Here is a 15,886-nt window from a genome sequence, read left to right as displayed (position 1 = left end):
TCATTATTATTAATGTGTGTGTGTGTCTCTTGCAGTCGCAAGTTTGCATTGTTTGATGAGCAGCACAGGGAGGAGATGAGAAAGGAACGGCGCAGAATTCAGGAGCAGCTCCGACGCCTCAAACGAAACCAAGAGAAAGACCGATTTAAAGGACCACCTGAGAAAAAGACCAAGAAGGCTAAAGAACGACCAGACCTGAAGGTACCAAGTTAGAATTGCACTATTTTATTAAGGGTCTTGCTGTAAATGAAGAGAGCACATGACATTTGCCCTCACAGACTTAATTATAATGTTTTTGGACTTTTTGTGCAGCTGAAATGTGGAGCTTGTGGTGCAATTGGCCATATGAGAACCAACAAGTTTTGCCCGCTGTACTACCAAACCAATGCTCCCCCCTCCAATCCGGTGGCTATGACAGAGGAGCAGGAAGAGGAGCTTGAGAAAACTGTAATCCACAATGATAATGAAGAACTCATTAAAGTAGAAGGAACCAAGATTGTGCTTGGAAAGCAACTCATTGAGAGGTAATACATACATCAAAGTTAACATTTTCTACAGTATTTACTGGTTTTAGAAAAAAAGATTATATATTATGCAAAATTACCTTTTGTATGTTTTGTGGTCATGAATATGTATCTGTGGTGTGTGTGTGTACACATTATTGAAATATTCCTTAAGAGGGTGTCCGCCAGGTCTTAAAAAGTATTACATTTACAAGTATCAAAAGCATTACATACCTCAAAAAGCCTTAAGCTCCATGAAATGTTGTTTTGTATGTCTTAAATCATTTTAAACTGGGATTTATTTTCTTTGTTTATGTAAAGCAGGGGTGATCAACCCTGTTCCTGGAAATCTGCCTTCCTACAGAGTTCAGCTCCAACCTTGATCAAACACACCTGAACCAATTAATTAGGACCTGAGCAGCACTTGATAAATACAAACAGGTGTGTTTAATAAGGGTTGCAACTGAAATCTGCAGGAAGGTAGATCTCCAGGAACAGGGTTGAGCACCCCTAATGTAAAGCTACCCAATCGATTCAACACATATCCAACAACACATCTCAATAAATCTTTTAGCTAAACTCAGTTTATAACTGATACAGTATTAGTATCCAGTATTATTTCTCCTGCTCACTAAATCTGCATTTACTTCATCAAAAGAGACGATTTAAAGATGAATTTACAGCTTCATAACCCCAGTCTTCAGTCAAGTGATCCTTCAAAAATCACTCGAATCATCATCATAATAATAATATAATAATAATAATAATAATAATTATTATAATTATTATTATTAATGGAGTAATAATTTCATTTGAAACCACATGCAATAAGTAATAAAGAAGTATTTAATAAATAATTATGTATTAATTATTATTAAAATTTATTATTTTAAATAAAAATTATTTATTTATTAAAATAAATACAATTAGTAATTAAAAAAAAAAAACTGACCCCAAACTTTTGACTGGTAGTGTAAGTCTAACATTTCATTCGATGGTCTTAAAAAGTCTTAAATTTGACTTGGTGAAACCTGGTGAAGCCCTGCATATGCTCCAATTTGTTTTACTTATAAATCGATGTACACAGAATGTGTGATGTCACATTGGAAGAGGCCCCACCCATTACATGGCATACTAAAAGTTTAATAGTCTCAACTTGGAAAAAAGGTATTGGCAGCTAGCTAAAATAAAATGCAATGGATTACTTAAATGAGTGAAATTATTCAAACTGAAATATATACAAAACAAAGTTAAATACAATAATCAGGGGTGCAAACTTGTCCTATTTCTGCAAAATTTGCTGTTTTCATCTATAAAATAAGATCTAATTGCAAAAGGCTGCAACATAACTACATAAACATATGTAGACATATATCTGTCCATCAACTTTTTAATCTCTGCTTAGTTTGCACCCCTAAATAATAATAATAACAATAATGACAATAAAATAAAAAAAGTAATAAAATGACTAATTATTAGAAAATGGATTAGAAAAAGAGAAATGTCAGAATCTAAAAAAGTGTTTAGTGGATAAAAACAAACAAATTACATGAATTTAAACTATTCTATCTAGACATCTGTTAATATACTGTATGCAAAATGTTTCAAATATTATAGGTAATTTTAGAAAATGAATGGCATGTCACATCGCAAGTCAACTTCCTTAAAGTATTGTTACCTACTTGCATAATCTATATGTTCAGCTTCTGAAATATTTGTATTTGTAATCCTATGAATGTGTGTTTGCAGTGCTGATGAAGTGCGGAGGAAATCTCTGGTTCTGAAGTTCCCCAAGCAGCAGCTTCCTCCTAAAAAGAAGAGGCGCGTGGGGACGACGGTGCACTGTGACTACCTCAATGTAAGAGTATGTTTTAAGTGCTTTTTTTATACAGTAATAGTTAATCACAGGTGCCTATAAAACCTGTGAGTGACCAGCATATAGCAGTACCTCAGTGTTGCACCATCATTTATTATTCTGTCTCCCACTCTCTTTCTCCCAGCGGCCTCATAAGTCTATTCACCGCAGGAGGACAGACCCCATGGTCACGCTTTCTTCGGTTCTGGAGAGCATCATTAATGACATGAGGGATCTTCCAAATGTAAGACACATTCACACCTTTATATTACTGAAATACAAACATGCTCTGACACTGAATATTATGATGTATGTGTCTCAGACGTACCCGTTTCACACTCCTGTCAATGGCAAAGTGGTCAAGGATTATTACAAGATCATCACACGGCCGATGGATTTGCAGACGTTACGTGAAAACGTTCGCAAGCGCATGTACCCTTCACGAGAGGAGTTCAGAGAAAGCGTTGAGCTCATCTTCAAAAACAGTGCTACTTATAATGGTATGTAACACAAGGAACTTAAAAAGAGCCGCAGTACAAAATACAAGTTTTTCATGAACTTGTCAGTTTTGACCTTTTTGGGTTTTTATTTTTATTATTTCTTTTTATTTAAACAAAACATCCAAAGTTATCTTGAGTGTTTTTTTTTTTTGTCACACTTTATCCATTTGAGTCTGTAGATTTCGTTACAGACTACATATTTAAAATGGCTGTTTTCTCAACACGAGATTTTCTTTTTTCATTGCACAGAGCCAGAAATCTTAGACATCAGCAGCACATCCTTCCGTACACTAGACTTCATAGTTGTGTTCATAGCCCTTTGTAAAAGTCTTCCGAATGTGGAGATGTTCATTCATAATATGCTTTTTTATATACATACAGTATTAGGGCTGCACAATGTATCGTTTCTGCATCGATATCGATGATGATAAGATTATAGTTGATGAAACATTACAGTTAACAACATAGTGGATTAATTTCAAATTTTAACCTTAGTGTGAAAGTTTATTATTTGCATGTGTTTCTCTGTTGCATCTAAGTTTTCTTGTCTTTTTTTTAAATAATTTTTTTGCAGATACACTTCCCTACAGAATCATCCCAACCGATCTAAAATTATGATTTCTTTACAAGCTATTTAATTTATCTGCTGAAATTACGTTTATATCGCAATGTATATTGCAGTGAATAAAAATATTGCAAAGTCAGTTTTTTCCAATATCGTGCAGCTCTAATACATGTTGTTGTTGTTGTAGTTAATATTAATATTATTAATATTAATATTATTTTTATTATTATTCAAAATTTGTGAAAATAAATCATTTTTAGGCCTGTTATTGTTCTTTTTTTTCGATTATGGACTTCTAAATAGAGATAACAAAATTTCCCTCTAGAAAAGCCTTTGGATTTTGAACTTGATTTTATCCAGTGCTCAGACAATTGTGTTACAAATGTGCCCAAATTAGCATTTATTTTTTTTATTATTATTAAAGAAAACTCATCATACAAAGTTGTTATTTTTTATGTAATCAAACTTGGGAAGTTTTTGTACCGTATTCATCTTTATTTGGTCTTTACTCCATAGTACAAAATTATAATCTCCTTCTGTGTGTGTTTTCAGGTGCCAAGCATCCTTTAACTGTTGTTGCTCAAGCAATGCTGAGTCTGTGTGACGAAAAGATCAAAGAGGTAAGTGAATGCTTTACTAGCACTTTACCCACACACTCCTGGAGGGATTGAGGACTAATACTTGTCTATCTCTTTGCAGAAAGAGGAGCGTCTTGTTCGATTGGAGAAAGCCATTAATCCTCTTCTGGATGACGATGATCAAGTTGCTTTCTCTTTCATCCTCGACAACATTGTCACACAGAAGATGATGGCCGTACCTGACGTGAGGGACTTTTTTTTTTTCTTGTTCTGCCTTTATATGTTGTAGATTTAGTTGAACAGTTGACTTCACACATACTATTATTATTATTATTGTCTGACTAATGTCTAATCGCTGACTTCAACTCAAAGTCCTCTGTTTAATATTAATCCATTGAGAATTGTTTTTAGTTACTCATTGCCTACTTTGAACAACAAATAGACATATAACTAATAAAGCAAAAAAATAAACTAGATAAAACCAGTATTTACAAAAAAAGAGGAGGTGCTTAATTTACAGTCTGGAGAGCCAGTGATTAAGATTTTTTTAGCAACACATTTTTAATCCACATATTAAAGTGTGGTATATTTCTGTTTTTAATTGAAATTATGAAAAGACTTTGAAAAACCTGCTTAGCTTTAACACTAAATCAAAGATGATCTGTAATATTTGATATTTTCATTGGATGTTCAGATTTAGTGATTAGCTTTTTCTTAATTGGTTTATGTCTTTCTTTCTATTTCTAGTCGTGGCCTTTCCATCATCCAGTTAACAAGAAATTTGTTCCTGACTATTATAAAGTCATCATCAACCCCATGGATCTGGACACACTCCGTAAGGTCAGGAAGATCTGTGTGTGGACACAGTAAACTTCAGTTGTAGTTTAGGTCAGATTCTCTGAACTGTTTATTTGTCTGTGTTTTGTAGAACATCTCCAAGCACAAGTATCAGAATCGAGAGGTGTTTCTTTCAGATGTGGGTCTCATTCACACCAACAGTGTCAAGTATAATGGTGAGAAACAGTTGAATGTTTATACTTATAAAAATGCTCTTTCCTCTTGTATTACATCAAAACTTCACGTTTGCATTCTGTTTTTCTACTTCTCAGGTCCTGATAGTCCTTATACAAAAACTGCTCTGGAAATTGTGAACGTTTGCAAGCAGACTTTAGCGGAGGTGAGTCTGTGTGAGAGTCAGAGCTCTTTGTTGTCTCCTATAGCTGCTCAGTTGTTAAAAGTTCTCATTCTTGATTCAAACACCCATGCAATTTTAATGCTATGTTTGATGTTTGTTGTCTTTTCAAGCGGTGTTGTTAGGACTGGTTACAAAACTTCAAAATTAATACAGAAACACTGGGGTAACTGTTTATAGTTGGGGTTGAAACATTGATACCTAGAATATCACTCAATTTGACACTACTAATTTCGACATATGACCAATAAAATATGTTTGTCACTGAATATTTTTTTCATAAAGATTATTCAAAAAGGCATCATTTTCTATATCAAAGGTGTCAAACTCTGAGGACTGTAGTCCTGAAGCCTGAAGAACTCCATTAGTTTGATCAGGCATGCTTTATTAGGGTTAAAGCTTAACTGTGCAAAGCTGTGGTCCTCCAGGAACTAAGTTTGACATCACTGATCTTTTGAATTGATTCTGAGGATAGTTTTAAAAACAGATGGCACTATATGCTTTACAAACATCCATCTCTCTGCATCCATTTTTTACAAATACTACTTGAACCTAAAATAATCATTAATAAAGTTAGGTATTAGGTTAAGCAACTTACAGCAGAGTTTTTAATGAGATGTTCAGACAATCATTTTGCAAATTATTAATTATTAATTTTTGCAAATTTTGAAAGCACAAGTGCTCTTCCTTAAGTATTTAAGGCAGCGCTTACACGGCAGTCATATAGCTAAAACGTAAAGGTTTTTCCCTTCTGTTCAATAATTTTTCACATTTACAAAACAACATTTTTTAGAACGCTATAATGTGAAGTAAATACACACTTTACTAATGAAGCGCTAGCAAACCCTTGAGCAACAGCAACACTACCATTGGAGACACTAAAAAAGGAGTCTGCCGTTGTTGTGTTTGTTTACTCTTGTCTTGAATCTACACATCATCATTTTCATAGACACTCGCATTTTGGTAATAACATAGACACAACTTTTTCAAAAACGTTCTTTTATTTATCAGATTTATGCGTTTTCAGTTCCAAAATGCCATTGTTCTGGAAACAAACAGGCAAAACATATAAAATGTGTCCATACACAGCTCCTGAGTATACGATAACAAACTATCCTAGAGTGCCATCTGCTGTTAAAGACTAAGATTGGAATTGATTCAAGAGGGAACAGTAATGCATTTTGAATCTTACAGAATCGATTATGTGTGATTTCTTCACCACAGCTCTATTCTTTATGAGTTCTTGATTTTTTTTAATAGATTGCAGCAAATATGTTTATTAAAAATAGTTTGAGAAGCATGATTTCTATTTTATACAGATATTTGATTCTCATTTTCATGCTCAACTCTCTCATGTGCGTTGTTTCACGTATGTTTTGATGTGTTTGTATTAGTATGATGAACACCTGACTCAGCTGGAGAAAGACATCCTTACTGCTAAAGAAGCTGCTCTGGACGCTGCAGACCTTGAGAGTTTAGATCCATTAACTCCAGGGCCGTATACACCGCAGGTACACAAACTGAGGTTATGATCTCAAGCACTCTATGTGCAGGTGTATTTTATAGCAGCTGAAATGAAACATGTCAGCATTAGTGGCTCTGCCAGAAACCAAACAGAAGCTTGTTTTTCTCTCTCTTTCTCTTGTCATAATCCAAACCTTCTGAAGTGAACAGCTGTTTGATTCACATTTCCTCATTGTTCCTGTCTTTCCTTCTACCTTTATTACAAACGCTTTGTTTTCTGTGTCTGTGGCTTTTTTCTCTCTCTCTCTTTTTTTCTTGCCTTTTTTCTTTCAACCTTGCTATTGTTTTTTTTGTCTTGCTGTGTATCTTTCTTTATTTCTGTTTCCTTTTTTCTCTCCCGTTATTTCTCTTTTTTTCCTCTTTATTTATTTCTCGATTCCGTTTTTCTCTCTTTCGTTCTCCCTTTCTTTCGCTCTTTTTTTTTCTCTCTTTTAGCCTGATGTGTGTGAGAACAGTGTGTCTGTGAGTTTGCAGGGAGACTCTAGTCTGTTAGCCGAGGCTACGCTAATCCCTCCCACCCCTGAGAAAAGAGGGGGGCAGGTATTCCTCTCTCCCTCTCCTCATCCATCTGTCCTTCTCTCCATCCATCTCTTCATTCGTTTTAGTGGCTGGCTTGCTTTAGCTCTTTCAATATGTGGTCGCCCCTGTGCTGTGATGGTTTCTGATGCCTTCAAACACATCTTCATTACAGGATTAAACTATGTTCAGGATGTACTACTCTTTATTGAGCTTAAACCAAAATCTTTTATAAAATGAGGCTCCAGTATTCAAAACCCTGAACTAATATAAATAAAGAAATAAATTCCATTCCTCCCTTCATCTCTCCATCTTCAGCTGCATGCACTTTCTAATCAGTCCACTACAGTGCCACTACACTTTTCTTAATGTTATTTCTGTGTGTATGTTTCATAGGGTCGACACAGAGGCAGATTGGGTGAAGAGGAGTCTGATGTGGACATAGAAGGATTTGAGGAAGATGATGACGGCAAACCGAAAACACCTGCTCCGGTAAAAAGAAGTCACACACAAACCCTTAGTCCAAGGTTCTTTATTAAGAGGATCCTCAGTTACTTTTTTTCACGTGTTATTGTATGATTTAATTAATTATAATTTTTTCCTCAATGTGATTCACGTTATTTTACAAATGAAAACATGCAAAGTGTGCACATATTTTGACTGGTGTAAAGTGAAAGAGACACATTTGCTAAAACTTTCCAAGAAGTTGAAGTGTTGTTTAAAGTGGTTTTGAAAGAATCTTTGTGAATTTTGGAAGACACTAATAAATATTTTTATTTGGAAGCAGATAGCCAATCTGTAGGCCAATTATTGCAAATACCAATATGATTTTTTTCTAAGCCCGATTACGAAGGCAAAAGGCAAACAAACACAGTGAACAGTTGATTTGATTTCAAATCTAACTGCAAAAAGCAAGCAAACAGCAATGGCCATATTTATTTTGCTATTTATTCAATTATAGATGAGACACAAACACCAATGCAACTTACATTCTTTTATCATTGCAATTATGGTATCCGCCAAAATTAAGTATTAAGTGTGACCTCATGCAAATGGTAATAATAAACATTTACAAAGCGCTGTAATACTTTTCAAAATCACAATCGCTCTCTCTATATATATATATATATATATATATATATATATATATATATATATATATATATATATATATATATATATACTTATGCCTGATATTAAACGACCAGAAAGTGATACATTTTTTATAAATTGTTAAAATATTTGTGTCTGAGATGCAGTCATAAATGAATATTTTTTCAGTTCAAGTGAGTAGCGGCTTGGAACTGGAAACTAGGCATGCAGCGATGTTAGATTTTGGTTGTACGATTATACATTGAGTAATCACGGTTATCACTTATGATGCATTCATTAATTTCAAAACACTGCTGGTTTAGAAAATCACATTTAAAACTTTTATTCTAAAGTGTTATTTATTGCTGCTCTCTAACCGATGAATACGGCACAAAATAATTATAAAAAACCAACAATATTACATTTCTCTCTGGTCTTTGTGCATCGTCAATAAATTGTGATTTTTGGACTATTTGAAAAGATTTTGGCCGTTTAAACATAAGTTATAATTTTACACTTAAAATAAATGACAGAACAACAAATGTATAAATAAAAATAAGACTAAATAAAAAAAGTATGTCTAATTTAAGTCTAATCTACATATTAGCTAAGTACTTCCCTTTTACAGGGAACAAATGTAGTCAAAGGCTGCTGAAACTCTGTCTGAAAGGCACAATTGATCAACTATGATGCAAAATAGTTTGGTATTTTTTAATTTTTTTTGTCTTTGGAGAAGAAATGTGTATGTTCTAGACAAAGTATGAAGCTGATAAGTCCTGTTCTTGTCATGTGACTCACTGTGCTTTCACGGCATTTTTTCAACTAGGTGCACTTGGAAAGCATGTCTCTTGCTCCACGTGTGCATCGATCCCAATATAGAAATATCGAACTTGCATGAGCCAAAAACGTAATTTGTGAACAACCTTTAGTAAATAGCCTCAGCCATAGTTAATCCAGTGTGCGTGGGTATTAGCCTCGGCGTACAAGCTCGGAACTTGCGCACAGTTGCCATAAGTTTTAGTTGCAGCAGTTTTGTTCCACTGTGTTGAGAAGCTTTTATGATTAATTAACCGTAGCAAATTTAAGGGCAGTTAATAGTGAAATCGGTTAATCGTTGCTTCTCTACCCGAAACAGTATTTCTTACTTCACCGATACGTCACGACTTAACAAGTGGATGGTGTGGCTTTTAGTCACAGTCATTCCGTCCACCCCCACCCCAAAGACAACAAGCATTTTAAAAACAAATGGAAATATGCTATTTAAATGCTATGGTTTAGTTTTAAATGCCTGCACTGGAATGTTTTAGCACTTTCAGGTTGAAGATGGAGATCTGGATGATGAGGATGACGATGATGAAGATGATGAGCTCCTTATGCGGCCACCGAGGCGTATGCACATTGATGAAGATGACGATGATGATGATGAGGGCTCCAGCCGACCAGCACAGGCCAGTGTGCTTTACCAGGATCTGCTGATGTCAGATGCTGAAGATGATGCCAGTGAGGAGGAAGGCGATAATCCATTCTCCTGTAAGTCTATGCTTGAGTATTTGTGCTTTAAGTCATCTCTGTGTGTAACATTGAGTCTCTCTTCTCTCCATTTAAGCTATCCAACTGTCTGAGAGCGGCAGTGATAGTGATGCTGACCTGGGACATCAAGAGAGTACACGGATTGGACTTGAACAGGAGGAGAGTATGATGTCATATGAAGGGGAGGGACCTGACGGCTTAACGCATATGGAGGACAGCAATGTCAGGTCAGAATACTTGCATACACACTTAACCTTACATACTACTTCAATGTGGTCATGTCATTGGCTCATGAACATTTTCTGCTTGCTATCAAACTATTTTAGAACTGTAACAGGAGGCAATTCAACCTTAACTTCTTGTTAAAACAGCTATCATAACAGTATTTATCAATATGCGGCTCTTTTTGAATTCTCGGAAGCTATAGAAATTTCAAATGTAAAACAGGAAATGCGTTGGGACCATTGTTTTTGTTTACATCCCTTAAAATGATCTATTAAACTATTGCTGATAAATTTGTATATAAATTAGCTACTGTAAATAAGCACCAAAAAGCTGTGGTTTACAGAGAATTTATAATCCCTAAGGGTCTTTTTTAGACTTGACCTGGAGCAGAATTGCTGAAATATAGCTTAAATCGCTTTTTGCTTATGTGGGTTTGTGAATTATTACTTTTTTTTTATCTCAGAATTGCTTTCTAATTCCTTGTCCATTACTTCTCAAACTTACAAACTCCACCCAAGGCTGTTTTAAGCAAGTCAGTCCATTCTTGCGCCTCCTGGTAATGCTCCTTGGTCAGCAGTTTTCTAGTCATGCTTCATGCTCCTCTCATTAGCTCCAGTGAATAAATCATACATAAAATGTTTTTAGAACAGCACAACAGCTTAGGTCAAATCAGGTTTAAACATTTTCTAATGCTAGTTCACTACCTTTCAATAGTTTGAGTAATTTCAAGATTTCAGATTTGATTAATGTATTATTCAAATTCTTACATTTTTTTTTTTTTACTCTTCATACCTCTGTCTATTCAGCATGTTATTATCACAAAAACACTACAGCTATGGCTGTACTAGGACTGTTGTAAAGAGAAGACACTACTAGGGTTGGCTACTAAAAACCTGGTACCTTTTAAAAATCAGGATACATACACTACTGGTCAAAAGTTTGAGGTCAATAAGATTTTTAAATATTTTAAAATAAGCCTACCCTGCTCACCAAAGCTGTGTTTGTTTCATCAAAAATACAGTACAAATTGTAAAATTGTGAAATGTTATTGCACTATTAATTAACTGTTCAAAAGTAGATTATCATTTAACTTAATCAGTTATTCCAATGATTTTAAAGAATAATATTCAGCTTCAGTACTCCAGTCTTTATGATCCTTCAGAAATTACTCTATGGGTGCTTTCACACCTGCCTTATTTAATTCGATTGAATCGCACTAGAGTTCGTTTCCCCTTCTGGTACGGTTCGTTTGGGCAGGTGAGAATGCAGCAATCGTACACGACTGCGCACCAAAAGCGGACCAAATAAAGCCTGGTTTATACTTCTGCGCCAGGTGACCGGCGTAACCTACGGCGCATGCAACGCGCGTGGCTGTGCATTTATACTTCTGCACGCTGTCTCTGTTGGTCTGCATTAACACTTCCAAAACGCTAGTTGGCAGTGAGGTGTAAATGTTCCTCTGTGTCGAGTTTCTTCGCTGCTGTTTTGCTTTTTCTGAACACTTCCGGGATGTACAAGTGGCTCAAACTCGCTCATTTTGAGGTAGGAACCGGCGGACGTGCAACAACTTTAACTATGAGGTAAACACAAAACAAAACTTTGCATCCGGAGCTCCTTCACGGTACTCCACACTTGTAAACAATCGCTCGGGCCATTCGCACGGCTCTCGGTCCCGCCCAGCGCTACCAAGCCGACCAATCACAGAGCTTATGCTACGCGTCGTTGCGACGTGTAGTTACATTTTTTGAGAGGTGCATGTCAGTGACAGCGACGGCCACGGCGAAGGGCTATGCGTCAGCGCCGTAGCATACGCCGGCGTTTGACACAGAAGTATAAATCAGCCTTTAGCGTACCGAGACCTACTTGAAGAGGTGGTCTTGGTACGCTTTCAAACGAACCCTGGATCGGTTAGTTTTTTTTTTGAGCTGAAACAGTTCAGTGCCATTCAAATGCAAGTTATTGCTGGCTTGAATAACTTGGACGTCTTAAAACTGCAACAAAAAAAAAATAATAAATTAGCTTCAGTTCATATGATCATTGCATTAATTTTTTTTGTGAGGAATTGTTTCCTCAGGTTTCACTTTAAAGTGAAAAGTTACCCATGCTCAAATGAGCTGTAGTTCTGCTTCGTTCAGAACTTCATTCAAGATGTCATTCAGGGATGTGATTGTATCTTTATACTTAAAGATTTTTTTATTGTCTTGTGTCTGTGAGATACACTGTGTATTTAAAGGCAAAATGCAAAGGCAAAGGCAAGTTTATTTATATAGCACATTTCATACACAGTGGCAATTCAAAGTGCTTTACATAAACAAGAATAAAAAGACAAGTTTAGGAACATAAAATGCAGACAATAAAAATTATTAAAAGCAGATAAAAACAAATTAAAATGAGTTAAAATAGGTTATAAAAGAATGAAAAAGAAAACGAAAAACATAATAGTGCGATCTGTCGGACGCAGCACAGTGCTCATTCAGTAAAGGCACAGCTAAACAGATGTGTTTTCAGTCTTGATTTGAATGTGCCTAATGTTGGAGCACATCTGATCATTTCTGGAAGCTGATTCCAGCAGTGAGGAGCATAGTGGCTGAAGGCAGATTCACCCTGCTTTGAGCTCTTGGAACTTCTAGTTTATAAGATCCTAAAGATCTGGGTGATCTGTTAGGTTTGTATTCAGTGAGCATATCTGTGATGTACTTAGGTCCTAGGCCATTTAGTGATTTATAGACCAGTAATAATACTTTAAAATCTATTCTGAATGTAACTGGCAGCCAGTGTAGAGACCTGAGGACAGGTGTGATGTGCTCTGATTTCCTGCTTCTGGTCAGAATTCTGGCTGCAGCATTCTGGATGAGCTGCAAGTGTCTGACTGTCTTTTTGGGAAGGCCAGTGAGGAGTCCATTACAGTAATCCACCCTGCTGCTGATAAAAGCATGAACAAGTTTCTCTAAGTCTTCACTGGAAACAAAGCATCTGATTCTTGCAATATTTTTGAGATGATAGTATGCTGATTTACTGACTGCTTTGACATGACTGTTGAAACTCAGATCTGACTCCAGAGTCACACCAAGATTCTTGACCTTATTTTTTGTTTGACCCTTAGAGCCAAGGTACGCATTCACCTTGAGAACCTCATCTCTGTTCCCAAACGCAATGACTTCAGTTTTCTCTTTGTTTAACTGAAGAAAATTTCAGTTATACAATTATACAATTGAACAATTATAATGTTTAATCCTCCAATGTGCATGTCAGGGAGCCACTACCCATATGCAGAATGATGGCTTTCACTTTTGAATTTTATGACGCATACACTGCATGAACTGGTGCCACCATCTGGCTCTGTGTGTGTGAAGCTGTCCAGAGATTGATGTAAATAACAGTCGTGCTGCAATTATTTTTATTGTACACATTTAACATCACGATATAAGGCAGAGTTGCAAGTACATGTACAGCAGATTAAAATACTTTGCGACTATTAAACTGCTGAACATTTGAACTGATAAAAAAAAATTGTGTGACCAAGTATCAATATTTATATCAATATATGTCAACACTTTTTCACTACATGTCATGTCTGTTGACAGCACCATTATAGAGGTAGAAATACAATTTGTCTAAAGAGAAGTTAGTTCTGCTCTCAAGTGGTTGAATCAGAGTTATTGAGGCCTTATACATACTTTATGCAAAATAATTTTAAAAGTTAGATCTTTTTTTTTTGCATATCATTTTTTAAAATAAATACCACTTTAGGTGTTATTCGTTGATTTTATACATAGCTCTCAATATCTTTCTGCAAGTATAAACCTGTTTGAGTAAAAAACTTTAGGTGTCTATTAAACTGCTGAACCACTGGTAAAACGGAAAATGTAAATAAATTGATCTATTTAAATATATACTATTGGTATACATATACAATATTGATATAAATATTCATATCACCATACGGTATGTCATATGTATGTCAACTCTTTTTCACTACATATGTCTAGGCAGCACATGAAGAGTTTATAACATTTGTTGACAGCACTGTCAAAGAGGTAGAAATACAATAGAACAGACGTTTAAGTTATCTCTGCACTTAAATGTATGAATCAGAGTTTATGTAGTCTTATACCTGTGAACTTACACGGTAACTAGATGTGTAAGTTATATGTAATTACAGTGTATGTACACACTGGTACATAGTCTTTACTTGTGTATTACTGGTGTAACTACACACATGTAACAACACACTGAATAGTATGTCTAAGTTCAAATGTGTAACAGGACATTAATATCACAATCTTTGGTAAACTACCCTTATAATGTGAATTACTAATGTGATTCTACAATTCACCTTAAGACAACATATAAGGTGTTTGTATACTTCTAAATACACTTATACTTTTTTGGCAGTAGTTTGATGTTGTTACACAGTTGCATAAAGGCTTAGGTTTTATATATTACACAATGTTTGTGACCATTTTACACTATATTGAGTGGACAGTTCCTGAGACTTTACCCTGTAATTACACTGGTATCACAAGGTGAAACCCTTTAATGCAGCGTTAGTTCTGCCATTCTGCCATGGTATGCAAACAGGTGTGGAATTGGGAAAACACCTGCAAGTACATATTGTTATTACACAATGCACTTATGTAATTCTTGCTACAGATGTGTACTTTTTTAGTGTTGTTACACTGTAGTTACATACTACTTACACCTCTAGTTACTGTGTAAGTTCTCAGGTGTAAGCAACACTTAATATAAAGCGGGGCCTATTTCGGTACTGTTTTACCTTTTTTTCACCCCTTAAATTTTCCTTAGTTGGTCTAAAAACGTTCTTAAAGTTTTCACTCATAAAACCTGCAGAAACTCATTGTAATAGTTATATAATTTTATATTCGTATTAAATTAGTAGTTAAGGTTTTATTAATTTATGTAAATAAGTGGTTTTATATAAACCTACATTTACATATACGTTAAATGTATTCAGTTAAATCATTTATTTTTCAATAACAAAAACAGTTCTTCCATGTCATTCAACTTTGTTTTGTGGAGGTTTTTAAAGTTTCGGTTCAGGCTTTTTCCCTGTTCTGGGTTGCAGCTGGAAAGGCATCCACTGCATAAAACACATGCTGGATAATTTGCCGGTTCATTCTCCTGTGGCGACCTCTGATCAATTAGAGACTAAGCTAAAGGAATATGAGTGAATAAATGGTTCAGGCTTTATTTAGGTACAGCTAATGTTTTAAAGTAATAATTTGGCAACAATACCCAACCCTAGCTGGTATTATTCAAATAAGGCTCTTTCATTGTAATCACTTTCCATTTCTGACAATATTTGAGTCTAGTTTTCTCAAAAGTTTCTTATTAACAAATGTCCTGTCATCTCTCTGTGTGTTTCAGCTTTGGCAGCTATGATGATGGAGACAGTCAGATGCAGAGGCAGGTGTCCAGCCCCAGGACAGGAGAGCGAGATGTAGATGAGGTCTACGGGATCAGTGAGGAGGAAGAGGATGAGGAGGAAGAGGATGAGCGCAGGAGAGGCCCGAGTGTCCTCACTCAGGTACAGCTCAGTGACGATGAGGAGGACAGTGAAGAGTTCAGGTCTGTCGGAGGAGACAGCGACATGGACTCTGACAACTAACACTTGAGACGCTGCTGTGCTGGTGCTGATGCTGGTGTTGCACATAACTGTATATTTGTAATGTTCTGGTCCTTGTGCTTTACATGTTATTTTTATATGACTTATTGAGCCTGTTTGAAGGACTCTGACTGCTTTTGTGATGAATAATGCGAGGAATAAATTTTTATCTATCTAAAA

General features: G+C 35.6%; 1 protein-coding gene across 6 annotated transcripts in view; it reads left to right on the top strand.

The window, feature by feature from the left end:
• Positions 1 to 15,886, top strand: part of taf1 (TAF1 RNA polymerase II, TATA box binding protein (TBP)-associated factor) — a 34,803-nt gene extending 18,917 nt beyond the window's left edge. The window contains exons 26-41 of one of the 6 annotated variants that reach the window (XM_087251986.1): positions 36 to 201; positions 313 to 524; positions 2,253 to 2,361; positions 2,504 to 2,602; positions 2,681 to 2,858; positions 3,976 to 4,043; positions 4,123 to 4,245; positions 4,749 to 4,841; positions 4,930 to 5,014; positions 5,111 to 5,178; positions 6,588 to 6,704; positions 7,192 to 7,257; positions 7,630 to 7,725; positions 9,633 to 9,855; positions 9,932 to 10,082; positions 15,469 to 15,886. In XM_087251986.1, the coding sequence (XP_087108112.1) occupies positions 36 to 201; positions 313 to 524; positions 2,253 to 2,361; positions 2,504 to 2,602; positions 2,681 to 2,858; positions 3,976 to 4,043; positions 4,123 to 4,245; positions 4,749 to 4,841; positions 4,930 to 5,014; positions 5,111 to 5,178; positions 6,588 to 6,704; positions 7,192 to 7,257; positions 7,630 to 7,725; positions 9,633 to 9,855; positions 9,932 to 10,082; positions 15,469 to 15,709 (2,095 nt within the window). In that variant the 3' untranslated portion in view covers positions 15,710 to 15,886. 6 annotated transcript variants of the gene reach the window in all.

This window comes from Danio rerio, chromosome 5 (genome assembly GCF_052040795.2).
Source record: "Danio rerio strain M-AB ecotype USA chromosome 5, GRCz13ab, whole genome shotgun sequence".
Taxonomy (NCBI): Eukaryota; Metazoa; Chordata; class Actinopteri; order Cypriniformes; family Danionidae; genus Danio; species Danio rerio.
This window is presented reverse-complemented; position numbering and strand designations above follow the sequence as displayed.